Source organism: Papio anubis, chromosome 1 (genome assembly GCF_008728515.1).
Source record: "Papio anubis isolate 15944 chromosome 1, Panubis1.0, whole genome shotgun sequence".
NCBI classification, from domain to species: Eukaryota; Metazoa; Chordata; class Mammalia; order Primates; family Cercopithecidae; genus Papio; species Papio anubis.
Genome location: NC_044976.1, coordinates 113,069,030 through 113,083,755, shown reverse-complemented (window position 1 = coordinate 113,083,755; position 14,726 = coordinate 113,069,030). Strand labels below are relative to the sequence as shown.

The following is a 14,726-nucleotide window of genomic DNA, read 5'->3' as shown; positions in this document are numbered from 1 at the left end:
TTTTTAAGAGGCTTCAAATGCAGCATAATCAAAAAATTTAAAAAGAAAAATTCCATAGGACTTCCAAGTGTCAGTTTGCCCAAGTATGACCTTAGTTAGAACATTAAGGTAAAATGTTCCTTTTAATCACTTTTTTGGGGGTTGTGGGGGGGATCTTTTTCTGGTTTCTTTTAAGCACTAACACCAGCTTTTTTTGTTTGGAATGCCTTATATAAAATTGGTTTTTTTGAAATGTAACTATAGTCTCTGGGCAAATGCTTCCACGTGTGTAAGCTTTTTGAAGTTGGATTGCTGCTCAGCTGTGGACTCGCAGAAGTCATCAGCACCGTGGAGGGGAAGTGTGTGTTTACATGAATAAAGTAACTTACTTGTCATAAAGCATTTAATTTTAAGAAATTTGGCTTAAAATGCCAGTATAAGAGGTTTTTAAGTAAGTAAATCACAGTATACAGTGAATATGCATCCTGCCAAAATAGTGATAATGATTTATTAATTCACAGGAAGTGTTTTATCTGACTTACACCCCTGAAGATGTCGAAGGGAATGTTCAGCTGGAAACTGGAGATAAAATAAACTTTGTAATTGATAACAATAAACAGTAAGTTCTTTTTTAAAAAAAATTTTCTCACCTAAGTGTTTTGCGTGTGTTTTGTTTTCCTCCATTAAGAAATTTGAAGTAGATTTAAAACCTAACTTGGAAGTCTGGATAGTTTTCATGAACTTTCAGTTCATCAACTAATGATTTGAGGTTTGTGAATATTGTATTACAGCTATGATGTAGGATCTCAGAAATAGGAAGATGATAATTAAAACATTGTCAGGCATTTCAAAGACTTGTTCTAGAGATCAGTGAAGGTTTTTCAAAAAGTAGTGCTTTGAGGTAAGTTTTAAGGGAGGGATATAGTCACTAGAGAGATGAGAAAAAAGAGCATTATGGATAGAAGAAATATCATGACATGTTTTGGGGAAATGGCCAAAAGTTTAGTCGAATTGGCCGGAAGGTAAAGTTTGAGCGTTCTTCTATGTAGGAATCTTTGTGGTATTTAAAACAAGGAAGTGTGATTGGTTTAGATCTTTGGAGGTGGTGGAAGTGGTAGACTTTTGAAAAGTGGGGATGCTGTTGACCAGAGGCAGTGATGTGAGAGTTAACGTGAAAGATGGCTAGCTAATATGGATAGACTAAGAGGATGGGGTGGAAGAGTCAAGTCATACTGAGAAGATACCATCATCAATCTTAATTGATCAGATGAAGGTGGGATTGGAATTAAAGGGAGTCCCAAATACTGTTTTTCTGGCCTGGCCTACTGGGCAGATGGTACCATAAACTGGGCTAAGGAGACATAAGGAGAAAGTTCAGGGTGGGAAAAGAATCATACTTACTTTGGCAATTTTTGAGTGAGCTGTTTGTGACATCTGGGTAGAGATATCAAATCTACAGTTGCGTGTATAGGTCTGAGACTTAGACCTATAAGTCTAAGGTCTGTTTCCTGCCTATAGGGAAAGTATATAGAGCTGTAGAATTCATCAGCATACACAGTTAAGGAAAATGTAGTTAAGAAAGCTCAGGGAGAATATTTTTATCTTGGGATATGAGAGATGGGAGATGCAAGAGGAGAAGGAAATTAAAATAGGAAGTTGGAGAAAGTGCTAGTAACGTACTTTCCAGTAGCATGTGGAGGGAAAAGTCCTAAGAGCAGATAATCCTAAGGATTATCTGCCTTGAACCTTCTCTCTTTCTTGGCAAGTCTAGAAGGAATCAGATTGCATCGTAGGTATGGTTATTATTACAGTCTGAAGGCCTCAATTTATATAGTTGTTAATCTCAGAACAGCCTTACCTGGTAAGTTTCTTCATCTGTAAAATGAGGTATAAGTTCTCACAAAGTTACTTGTCGACATTCGTACTGCTTTTAAATAGCAGGCATTTAAATTCCCATCTGATTCTAAAGCCTTTTCACTGCAGTAAGTTACAAAAGCAGGTAGAATTTTTCTGGTGTCTTTGTTAGTCTGTAACTTTTTTTAAAATAAAAAACACATTTTGGGTTATTTGTCCATGAAAAATTAAGGGAAGTAATTGCTTGGTATATAGGTCTTCTCTTAAAACATTTAGACTAACAGTACCATTATGTCTTATATAGTCTATGTTGTCTTAAAATTGAATTTACATTGCTGCTGCACAAAAATGAGGGCATAAAAGCAACATGTGGTGTCTCTAACTTGTTTCCATTCTCCAATGGTGGTGAATATCATTACTTTTAAAAGCATAGCAAGTTCTCTTAAAATCACTTCATTTGCTCAACTTTTATGGCTGTTTACTCAGAAATAATTGAGATAGCTACTAAGTTTAGCACTCACTGAAAATAGAGACCATCTCCTATTTATCTGTGTGTCACCAGTACCTTTTATAAAACTTTAGTATTCCCCATGTTTGGTAGCATTAGCTTTGTGGCTTTATTTCAGTTCTTTTGTTGAAATAGAAAAACAGTAGAACATCATGCACCCATGTGTAAGTTTGTAAAAACAAATCTTCCAACAACAGTCCTAGAGAAAGATGACCTATATATATATTTGCCAAATGTAGAAGGCTAAGGAGTTAAAGTCTTTTGCATATAAAGCCATATGAAAGTAATCAAATGTCATAAACCCTGTATTTATTCTTAGTGATGATAGAATTATTGAAGCCCCAGGAAACTAGTTTCTTTAAACTCATATCTAAGCAAGCCAATACATTTTTAACCCGTGTTTCATTCCTCCTCCCTGCAATTATTTTTTTTCTAGTACTGGTGCTGTAAGTGCTCGCAACATTATGCTGTTGAAAAAGAAACAAGCCCGCTGTCAGGGAGTAGTTTGTGCCATGAAGGTAAGTATTAAATTTGAGAATCTTGAGTTTTTCTTTGGCCATTTGAAGTGTTGTACTTCAAAATCCAGCCTTTTTTTTTTTTTTTCTTTTTTCTTTTTTATCTTTACCCTTTAAAAATATTTCACTGTTAGCCTCAAAAGTAGTCTCTTAAAATTCCTTGGTTGCTAATGCATTGTATTCTTTAAAATTGGCTGTTTAATTGATAATATTAGATTGTACCAAATTATACTATTGTGACTACAGTATAATTTTACAAAAATTATTGGTTTTAAGTTGTAATCCTAAATTTGTACAGAGTGGTAATAATGTTCTTGGTTTTTTGTTTTGCTTCAGGAGGCATTTGGCTTTATTGAAAGAGGTGATGTTGTAAAAGAGATATTCTTTCACTATAGTGAATTTAAGGGTGACTTAGAAACCTTACAGCCTGGTGATGATGTGGAATTCACAATCAAGGACAGAAATGTAAGATAGTTAACTTGATCTTTGGACTTTTAAGATCAGCGGTGGTTTATGTTTTTAAGAAACACTTAAAATTATGTGATTCTTCCTTCCCCTGTGCCCCCACCACCTCCAACCCCTTCTGATTTAGGGTAAAGAAGTTGCAACAGATGTCAGACTATTGCCTCAAGGAACAGTCATTTTTGAAGATATCAGCATTGAACATTTTGAAGGAACTGTAACCAAAGTTATCCCAAAAGTACCCAGTAAAAACCAGGTAAATAATCTTTTCCAGGAGAGTCCTATTTCGCCTCAGTAGTAATAGAATAATATGGTATGGTATACTGAAATTTTATCTTACTCAGTTAACATGATAGTGGAACAACTAAGTACCTCTTGTTATGTATAGTTAAACTAAAAGAGAAACCAGATTTACATCCCATAATACGGTTTTTGGTGTTTTGTGGTTTTTTTTGTTTTTTTGTGTTTTTTTTTTGGAGACAGAGTCTTGCTCTGTCGCCAGTCTGGAGTGCAGCGGCGCGATCTCAGCTCGTTACAGCCTCAGCTCACTGCAATCTCCGCCTCCCGGGTTCAAGCGATTCTCCTGCCTCAGGAGTTGCTGGGACTCCAGGCATGCGCCACCACGCACAGCTAATTTTTGTTTTTTTTTAGTAGAGACGAGGTTTCACCCTGTTGGCAAGGATGGTCTCGATCTCTTGACCTTGTGATGCACCTACCTCGGCCTCCCAAAGTGCTGGGATTACAGGCATGAGCCACCTCGCCCAGCCAAATATGTATTTTTTTTTTTTTTTACTGGGTGATGAGAAAAGACCAAAGAAGAAAATGCTAATTAAATTGGAAAGCACCTGATTGGATTAGACTGCAGTTCAAGTGTACATTTGTTCCCTCTTCTGCCCCTGCCCCACCCCTCCAGTTTATTTGTGGGGAAGCTGAAGACACAAATGGTGTCATTGCTGGGAGAATTCCTTAAATAAAATTTTTTGGTACCAGAGTACAGGGTCTTAATAGCAGTGTTGTAATTTTATGGTTGACTCACGTGACCATAGACCATGAAGCTTTCACATTGGACTTATGTTGTCAACACCTTTTTTCGCTTCAGGAAACTATGTTAAAAATAACATGGGTTTACTATGTGTTCTTCTTGTTTGACTTAGAACTAGGAAGGATGAGAAATCTCCAGCTAAAATCGTTTTTCCTTCTCATCAGAATGACCCATTGCCAGGACGCATCAAAGTTGACTTTGTGATCCCTAAAGAACTTCCCTTTGGAGACAAAGATACGAAATCCAAGGTGACCCTCCTGGAAGGTGACCATGTTAGGTTTAATATTTCAACAGACCGACGTGACAAATTAGAACGAGCAACCAATATAGAAGTTCTGTCAAATACATTTCAGTTCACTAATGAAGCCCGAGAAATGGTAAGTGTTGGATATTCCTGGATGTGTATCTAATATGTGAAAGCCAATGTTATATTCAAGTTTATACTACTAAATTAAAAATGTTTTTAAGTTAAATGACCCTAATGGGCATTTACCTTGTTAAGGTGATTAAGAATCATACACATTTGATTAGTCTGGGTTATCTCTGGCAGTTATCTTGGAAATATATGTGAAACAATTTTTGAATGGAAATCTGGACAGGATTACTAAGGTATTGTTAGAGTCAGTGATTCTCTGGCCCTTAATATGAAGAGGAAGAAAATTCAAGTTCATCATTGTAGTAAGTAGATTTTCCCAAACTATTTCCTAAGACATTTAATCAGTGATGGTTTCTGTTTTTAGGAAACACAGTTCTCCAATGTGGTCCAGGGAAGCCGAAAGATTGGACACCCAGGATCTAGACACTAGATCACACATAAAATACACTTAACACCAATGATAGCTGATGAGCTTTTAAAAAAAAAAAATCTTAGGCGTGGTGGCTCACACCTGTAATCCCAGCACTTTGGGAGGCCGAGGCAGGTGATCACTTGAAGTCAGGAGTTCAAGACCAGCCTGGCCAACATGGTAAAACCCCATCTCTACCAAAAATAGAAAAAGTCAACCAGGTGTGGTGGTGGGCACCTGTAATCCTGACTACTCAGGAGACTGAGACAGGAGAATTGCTTGAACCCGGGAGCCAGAGGTTGCAGTGAGCCAAGACCATGCCATTGCCCTCCAACGTGGGTGACAGAGGGAGACTCTGTCTCAAAAAAATAATCGCAAAAACATCTCATGTTTTAAGAAGGTTTAAGAATTTGTAGTGTTGGGCCATGTTCAGAGCTGTCCTAGGCCACAGTTGGACAAGCTCGCAATTAAACCAGAGTCAAAAAGGTTTCGTTTTGGCAGAACTTTGCAAATTGTTTTTAAAGAGTTTGTGTCTGGGAGTGGCATTATACCAACCAGAATTATTTCCCAAACATGTTTTATGAATTCACTTCCTCAGACATAATTTACATTTAGTTATGTTTGGGATCATACCATCTACACTGTAACTCAGTGTTGTCAGTGGAACTGGGTACACTGAATGAAAATTTAAGTTTCTTGAGTTTTTTTTTATCCTTTGCCTTTGAAGAACTGATTGTATTTGACATAGTGTATTTAACTTTAAAAGTTTGTAAGTCTGAATGCGTGATTTTTTTTTTTTTTTTTTTTTTTAACATTTTCAAAGGCAAGATCTGTTTTGCTTTACAGTATGGAAAATATAACTTGGCTACCATCAGGACATAGCAAGGATTAAATGTCAGAATATTGTTTAGGTCATATTTAAAACTTACAGAATTACTTCTGCAGAGAGCAAATATGTAGTATGTAATACAATAGCAGATTGATAATTTGTGTTCATTGTCTCATTAAACATGAGTACCTACCATGTTCCAGGTACTGTTGATACAATAGCCCTTACAAAGCTGATAATTTAGTAAGAAGGAAAAAAAAAAAAACAGGAGAAAAGATTTTGTATGTTTTATTCTTCAGATGTAATTTTAACTCTTTCCTGGGCCTAAACTCATGCAATTTTTGAGGTAGAAACTAGAGAATTGCCTTTGTCTACTTTGGAATTATGGTCTCTAAATTAGTGAAGTTTCTGGAAATTATATTGTCATTAGGCATGGGCTTTTATGAAATACATTGTGTTCATGTGTTTACGTTCAAATGTGGTGATTTTTTCTAGTGCATATTTGCCAGGAAGTAGCAACTGGGGAGTCTTAGAAAATTGCTCAGGTTACTTTGTTGAAAGCAATGAGTTTGTACTTAAGTGAGAACAGTTCAAATGTGGATACAATATTTGTGTCACATCAGAGAAAATTCCTGATGAATTTAACTTGATGGTGGTTGTAAAGTTGAATGTTGCCTTACTTGACAAATTTCACAGCCAGTGAAAATATTATTTGGGTTTCAGGGTGTGATTGCTGCCATGAGAGATGGTTTTGGTTTCATCAAATGTGTGGATCGTGATGTTCGTATGTTCTTCCACTTCAGTGAAATTCTGGATGGGAACCAGCTCCATATTGCAGATGAAGTAGAGTTTACTGTGGTTCCTGTGAGTTGTTTTTGAGAAAACTTGGGAGGTGTTTCTTGATGCTTTCTTTTTCAATTGAAAGTTAATTTTGTTTTATCATTTTTTAGGATATGCTCTCTGCTCAAAGAAATCATGCTATTAGGATTAAAAAACTTCCCAAGGGCACGGTTTCGTTTCATTCCCATTCAGATCACCGTTTTCTGGGCACGGTAGAAAAAGAAGCCACTTTTTCCAACCCTAAAACCACTAGCCCAAATAAAGGCAAAGAGAAGGTAGGTTTTGCGTAATCCAAATTATTTTTGTAGCTCTTTATTCCTCTTCTGCCTTAACAGCACATAGTTAATGGAGCACATATAATGAGCAGTTTGTCTCTTTCAGAATTCTCTGTCATATTAACAGTGAACTAAACAAAGTAAGGTTTCTTAACCTCAGGATTATTGACATTTTGGGATGAATGATTCTTTACTGTGGGGAATGGGATGTTTAGCAGCATCTCTGGCCTCTACCCACTGGAAGTTGGTGTTCTGATCCCTTTTCCCTACCTCCCACTACGACAGCCAAAAATGTCTCCAGACATTGCCAAATGTCCCCTGGGAGGCAGACTCACTCCAGGTAGAGAACTAATTATATAAAATGATAGTACTGTCTTCCAGGCAATTTAAAACTTTCAAAGTTGGGTATCCTTAGTTCACACATTTAAACTTCATTTATTGAAAAATCCCCTGAACAGGAAATATAAAGATGTCTGAGATGAATTCTCCTTTCAAGTTAATAACAAATTGAGAGAGTTTTATAGAAACAAGTAATTCATACAGAATATAAAATATTGCTATTGAAGGTCAGCGATAGTGCTCTGGTGAAAATTAACTGGTAGGGTATGGGATGGTTTCACTAATAGATGGAGACAGGAGCATTATTCACAGAGTAAAAGTACAGATGAGAAAAATTCAGGGTTTCTTTAGGAAGCAATGAGTAACTAGTCTGACAGCAATTTTTTGGGGGGTTTTGTGTATGGGTTTTTGTTGGTGAGGGAGGTTAGGAGAAATAAGGATGAAAAATCAGGATCCAGCTAGACTGAGAGGGTGTTGATTGCTTCTCTAAAGAATTTAGACCTTGTTGACGGGCACGGTGGCTCATGCCTGTAATCCCAGCACTTTAGGAGGCTGAGATGGGTGGATGACGAGGTCAGGAGATCGAGACCATCCTGGCTAACACAGTGAAACCCTGTCTCTACTAAAAATACAAAAATTAACCAGGTGCAGTGGTGCGTGCCTGTAATCCCAGCTACTTGGGAGGCTGAGGCAGGAGAATGGCGTGAACCCGGGAGGCGGAGCTTGCAGTGAGCTGAGATTCTGCCAGTGCACTCCTGCCTAGGCGACTGAGCGAGACTCCGTCTCCAAAAATTAAAAAAAAAAATTTAGACTTTGTTCTGTACTTAAAGGAAAAGATCTCTTTTAGATAATGACATTAGGTATGTGCTTTGGGAGAGTAATGGCAGCAATATGAAGCCTAGATGGGATGGAGAAAGACAAAAGATGAAAAGGATTACTATGAAATTACTCGGATAGTTAAGGTAGTCCTTGAACTAGGCACAGAGATAGTGGCTATAGACAAGTGAAGGTACATAAGAGATACTGGAAAGTCAGTCATGTTGTAATTTAATAATTACTATTAGGCAGAAAGAGCAAGGCTAGTATCTTGCTTATCACTTACTGTAGCTTGGGAAATTATTTTACCTCTGAGCTTCAGTTTTTAAGTTTCAAAAATGATTGTGTAATAGTTTAAAAAGCCCTCAAAATACCTAGCTCATAATAGGAATTTCACATGTGACAGATGATACTGTTAACAAAAATAAAAATAACTTCAGTTGGGGTTATTTTTAATAGCTCTGCTTCCCAAATGTGTCTGGCAAAACTGGCTTGATGAAGAGAGCCTTTGTGTGAGACTCTCCCTGCCGTTTTTGTTTTTTGGTTTTTTTTTTTTGTTAGTCCAACAACACCCTAGCTAGTAAATCCTCTGTCATCGTGCTTCTTACAGTATATAACATTTACCAGTTTATGAATCTCTCTGCTGCACTGGACTCCCTCAGGGCAGGGATTCTCCTATCTCTAATATATTTGATGTATAGTATATTGTCAGCTGTTGACTGGATGTCGAAGTTGATGAGTTAAGAGCAAAAGGTGAACAGTAAACTTTTGAGTTTGGTTGTGGAAAAGTTGATGACTTTGGAGTCAGACCTGAATTCACTGACATTGTTCTTAACCAAACTCAAATCCTCTGGATTATTTTGTGCTGGGTTTTGTAACCTTGGTAAGGTTTACTTAATTCCTCAGATTTTCCCAATTTGTAAAATGAGGGAAAAGAGAAACTAGGGAGAGAATTTTGTACAAGATAAATTTGATAATACATAATACCTGGTAATGTTGTAAGTGGTCAGTAAATCTATAACAGTTATGGAAGGAGTGTGATTGGTAGAGGAAAATGAAGTGGTTTTGAATATGTCATAGTTTGTAATGAGGACTGGAGTTGAGGAAGGAAGTCAGGGCTAGAGTAGGGATGTGGGCATTGTCTCCATAGAAATGTTGAAACCATAAAATCAGTATAATTTACGTAGTTGCTGTACACTGTCGTTACTTCACGTGTATGATTCAATACGACACACCTGAACTTTCTTAGAATTTTATTGTTTTTTATTTTTTTAGTCAAGTGCAGTAGTGAGAAGGGGGGAAAGAGTAGAACAAGGAAGTTCGATCTGTAACGGACTGAATAATCAAGATAACTCGCTACCTTCAGACCAGCACTTAGACTTTTTTAAGAGTTAATCATTCTTGCATGTAAGACGATTGAAATGTTGCTTCTCCTTGAAGTCTGGTATTAAAACAATTGTTGAAATACTGGTATGTCATAATTTTTAATCACCTACTTTATATCAAGTGCTTGAACTGTACTAGATCATATACCAAATTCTTCTGCATTAAGTATAATGATTGACATTACATATTAAATACCGTGCAAGGTGCTGTGTGCTACTAAAAGAGGATACTTCGGCAGCTTCTTTAGAAAATACTAAAGCTTCTTGCCCTATAGAATTTCTGCTTCGTTGGAAGTAACATGCCCAGTTTAATTTCTGATTGGCTATGAGGAGCGTAGGTGTATTAAACATTTTCAGTAAGCTTTTTTCTCCTCAATAGCAAAAATTAGATTCTTAAGATTGAAAGACAATTAAAAATTACAGCAGACTGAGCTAGTCTTAAGGCAAGACTACCTTTTATTCATATGAATAATCTGTTATTAGAAAACCCTGGAATAAGACATTTTTACAGCTGTATCAATCCTTTGGCTCAAGAATCTGTAAGAACTGTAGTTGCTTTTATTGGTTTTTGTTCTTGAGATTGTTTTCATTCTATTTTTGACTGTATCTCTTTAGGAGGCTGAGGATGGCATTATTGCTTATGATGACTGTGGGGTGAAACTGACTATTGCTTTTCAAGCCAAGGATGTGGAAGGATCTACTTCTCCTCAAATAGGAGATAAGGCAAGATAATTCTGCTTATTCGAGAGAGGGTTAAGAGTTGTCATCTTAATCATAAATCCTGCAGGATGGTTCTTCAGATTTTGTCAAGTTTTGCTGAAGTATATTTTGTGTTTAAGAGAAATACATTATTATCTTCCTATTTGAAAGCAGCTTATTAAAACAGTGTCTGTCAAGCTCTTTGTTAATCACAGCCTTGTTAATCTAGCTGTTTAAACGTCAGATGAAACATGCTTAAATAAAGTTGTTATTGGTAAGAAAGTTAAAACAGTTACTACTGAAACATTATCAAAGTAAAAGCACACCAAAGATTTTACATTGCTGTTCATTTTTTATTTCTTATACTTACTATGTTTGGTTTTTGGATAGCCCTCTAAAGAAATTAAGAATCTATAAGAAATACAGACGGAAAGACAAAACTTTGATCCTTTGTGAAAAATGGGATGAGACATAAATGTTTTGGTGAAAATCAATTCCACTGGAGTAATTACAAAGGATATTTGGAATGAAAAGCATGCGCTGGGGGAGTTATAGGTCTTGTTTTCTGAGTTAAGGACATTGGTGTGGAAGTGATATGGTGTTAATGAGCACCCTTAATTTTCACAGGTTGAATTTAGTATTAGTGACAAACAGAGGCCTGGACAGCAGGTTGCAACTTGTGTGCGACTTTTAGGTCGTAATTCTAACTCAAAGAGGCTCTTGGGTTATGTGGCAACTCTGAAGGATAATTTTGGATTTATTGAAACAGCCAATCATGATAAGGAAATCTTTTTCCATTACAGGTAAGGTGTGACTTTCAGGAACTTACAGCTAGCTTACCATCCATTCTTTGCTGTTGCAATAAAAAACATTTAGTATTGATTGATTATACTTGTTGAGGCCCAGATTTCGTATTTGTAGAATTATGCCATGATATAAACTGAAGTTAATCACTGATCTCTATATACAGAGCATGTGGCCAAAAGAAGTAGGCCTGTGCCTTCTTGTTTTATGTGTTGGTACCATAAGGTTGGCCATTTGGTGTATAATATAGTGGTTAAGAGTAGGGGGTCTGACTGGGTGTGGTGGCTCATGCCTATAATCCCAGCACTTTGGGGGCTGAGGCAGGTGGATCCCTCGATTCCAGGAGTTCGAGGCCAGCCTGGGCAACACGGTGAAACTCCATCTCTACAAAAAGTACAAAAATTACCTGGGCGACTGAGCAAGACTCCATCTCAAAAAAAATGGTGGTGCATGCCTTTAGTCTCACCAACTCAGGAGGCCAATGTGGAGGACCACTTGATCCTCGGAGGCAGAGGTTTCTGTAAGCTGAGATTGCACCCCACTGTACTCCAGCCTGGGCAACAGAGTGAGACTGTCTCAAAAAAAAAAAAAAAAAAAGGGCTCTTAGAACCAGACGGTTCAGCTTTTGAGTCCAGGCCCTGCCACTTTATACCTGTGTAATTTTTACCAAATAACTTCTTGGTATTTTAGTTTTATTATCCTGAAGTTAGGGATAATGTTACCTCTTCATGGGGATAAAGGATTAAATGAGTCAAGACATAGAAATTACTTAAAATGGTGTCTAACATGAATAAGCATGCCATGCCATGACTGTTACTGTAAAATAAAGGCTGCCTGTTACTGTTGATGTTTATGGTAATGTTTAGTTAAATGTAATTTCCTTTCTCCTTAGTGAGTTCTCTGGTGATGTTGATAGCCTGGAACTGGGGGACATGGTCGAGTATAGCTTGTCCAAAGGCAAAGGCAACAAAGTCAGTGCAGAAAAAGTGAACAAAACACACTCAGGTAATAAATTGTGACTTCTCATTCAGCCTGTGCTTTTAAGTGGGAGAGAAAGGATGGAGTAGTAGAAGGAGATGAGGCCTAATTATTCTCCATCAGTCATTCTCATGTGCGATTCCCTAAAACAGCAGCATCACTTGGTTACTTATTAGAAATATATATTCTCTGACCCTGTCCCATACCTACTGAAACTCTGTGGGTGGGCATTCTGTTTTAATAAGTCCTTTACATGATTCTGGTATACACTGAAGTTTGAGAAGGACTGGCCTAGATATTTTAGGTAATTTGCTTTATATTTTCAATTCATTGTCTTTTAAAAAAATAACCCCAAGATAGTCAGCTGTGGGTAGTGGATGCCTGTAGTCACAGTTACTTGGGAAGCTGAGGTGCGAGGGTTGCCTGTGCTAGTAGGTTGAGACTGCAGTGAGCCATGATCCTACCACTGCCCTCCAACCTGGGTGATGGAGCAAGACTGTCTCACAAAACCAAAAATAACGTCATGATACGTATACATCTCCATGGAGTAGGGAAGAGAAGCATTTCCCTAGAAGAGTGTTTTGAAGAGGAATGAATCTAAATGTGAAAAATAATGGGAAGTGAAGAAAATTAATTGTAATTTAGGATCTCTGACTTTAAAAGACCTGCAGCTTATTTCTGGCTCTCATCTAAACTCTTAAGTGTGTGTTATGTTTTAGACACTGGGGATACAGCAGTGAAGAAATCAGATACATCCCTGCATTCATTGACCTTATTTTTTGGTGGAACTGGGGGCAGACAGTCCCAGTTGGGGCAGACGAGGAGTAAAATACTGTATATGATGTTTAGAAAGACAGTAATACATGTAATAAGGATGAATCAGGACAGTATATAAGTATTGGGATTTGCATTTTGGAGACCAGGAAAGGCTTCTTAAAAAGTGACATAGGGTCACCTGGAAAAAGTAAGAGATCAAGGCATGTTTTATTTATGGAATACTTCTTAATTCCTTAAACAATTTTATTTAAACAATTCTATTTAGGAAAAGCAGGCATTTTGGTAGTTTAGAAGTATTTAAAGTCCAACAGCTGTTTTGAAAAATAGAACTTGGCTTCGGGTTCCCTACCCCATTTCAATAGCAGGCAGCCAAGCTACCCTGTTAACATCTGTGTTATTTGTTGCTTGCTTGTCTTTCTGTACAGTAAGTGAAATAAAATTGAAAGATGCACATGCCTTTGTTTTGCAGTGAACGGCATTACTGAGGAAGCTGATCCCACCATTTACTCTGGCAAAGTAATTCGCCCCCTGAGGAGTGTTGATCCAACACAGACTGAGTACCAAGGAATGATTGAGATTGTGGAGGAGGGTAAGGATCATCACTATCAGGCTGTTAGAAATTTGCCATAACTTCAGATGAGCACCTATAAAGTTTTAAAATACCGTGCTCATTGCAGTTGTTTTTAGGTTAAAACTGAGTTAAGGAAAAGTGACCTCTCTCATGCTTGCTTATTTTCATACCCTTTGAAAATGAGGTCAGTCTGGATTTAAGTAGTGAAAACATGACTGCTTTGTGAGCACATGACTGATACATGAGCAACTATGAGTTATATTGAGATAGACCTAAGAACAAAATCTGATACCAAAACATTTAATGTTGAGTGTTATGATAATCAAATATTCAGTTCCTTCACTAGTATTTAGATCGGTAACCATTCAGTTCTGTATTTTTGCTTCCTGTAAAAGTTTACTGTTCTGCCCCCCCCCCGCGCCCCCCCACCACCAGACTACACATATGTGCATAATCTGTTTCTTAATAGCTAGAGTTCTGTGAGGATCCTATTTCTCGTTTCTAGGTCAGGGTTCCTTTCATTCTCTACTTTCTTGTTTTTTCTCCCTGCTATCTTCAAGAATTCTCAGAGTTCAGTGCAACTGTTCCTCCAGCAGTCACCATCAGAAAGACCAACTTTGTGTGATCTGTATGCATAAAATAAATACACGATAGAAATAGGAGAGAACTCTGTAGATGATTAGGATAGCAGAGTTACATGATGGTGGAGTAGATGAGAAGGCTTGAGTATTCCAGCCAAAGATGATGGCTTGGTTTACAAAGAAAATAAAGTCCTTGCATCATGTAAGAGTCAGCGAACATAAAGTGGTGAATAGCAGGTCATTTGGGAGAAGGAAATGAACCTTGATAACCTATTCCTTTACCACATGGGATTCTTAGAATTTCTGTTTTACATAAAACCACTATTCCCCCACCTCTAAATATGAATTTTTAAACAAATGCCATGACAGCACACCCCTGAAAAGGCCACGGGAGTATAGACTACTACTTCAACTCATAATATGATATCAAATTGCCTTTCCACCTCTTCCTAACATGCTGCTTTTACTTCCTTTTGCATCCCCACTTCCCAGTCCACTCATTCTTCAGCACTGGCTGTGGGATATAGTCCAAAGCAAGGGTTTTGTTTAGGCATCTCTAAGCCTGGGACTAGACAGATTACATTTTCCCACTTGGTAAGCACTAGCTCTTTTATTCAGTAACACAACTGTAACTTATACTAAGACTTTTAAAGTTGGGCAGACATAGATCTGGACACTGTTCTAGCA

The 14,726-nt window shown here is 37.4% G+C and overlaps 1 protein-coding gene across 7 annotated transcripts in view; it reads left to right on the top strand.

Moving 5' to 3' along the window:
• CSDE1 (cold shock domain containing E1) overlaps positions 1-14,726 on the top strand; it is a 40,384-nt gene that overhangs the window by 20,213 nt on the left and 5,445 nt on the right. For 6 of the 7 annotated variants that reach the window (XM_003892436.3, XM_003892438.3, XM_003892439.3 and 3 more), the window contains 11 exons: positions 501-598; positions 2,778-2,859; positions 3,193-3,321; positions 3,449-3,574; positions 4,525-4,737; positions 6,698-6,838; positions 6,925-7,089; positions 10,245-10,352; positions 10,956-11,131; positions 12,025-12,137; positions 13,357-13,476. In XM_003892436.3, the coding sequence (XP_003892485.1) occupies positions 501-598; positions 2,778-2,859; positions 3,193-3,321; positions 3,449-3,574; positions 4,525-4,737; positions 6,698-6,838; positions 6,925-7,089; positions 10,245-10,352; positions 10,956-11,131; positions 12,025-12,137; positions 13,357-13,476 (1,471 nt within the window). The remainder of the gene's footprint in view (positions 1-500; positions 599-2,777; positions 2,860-3,192; positions 3,322-3,448; positions 3,575-4,524; positions 4,738-6,697; positions 6,839-6,924; positions 7,090-10,244; positions 10,353-10,955; positions 11,132-12,024; positions 12,138-13,356; positions 13,477-14,726) is intronic. The other variant, XM_021922490.2, reaches the window with a different exon arrangement.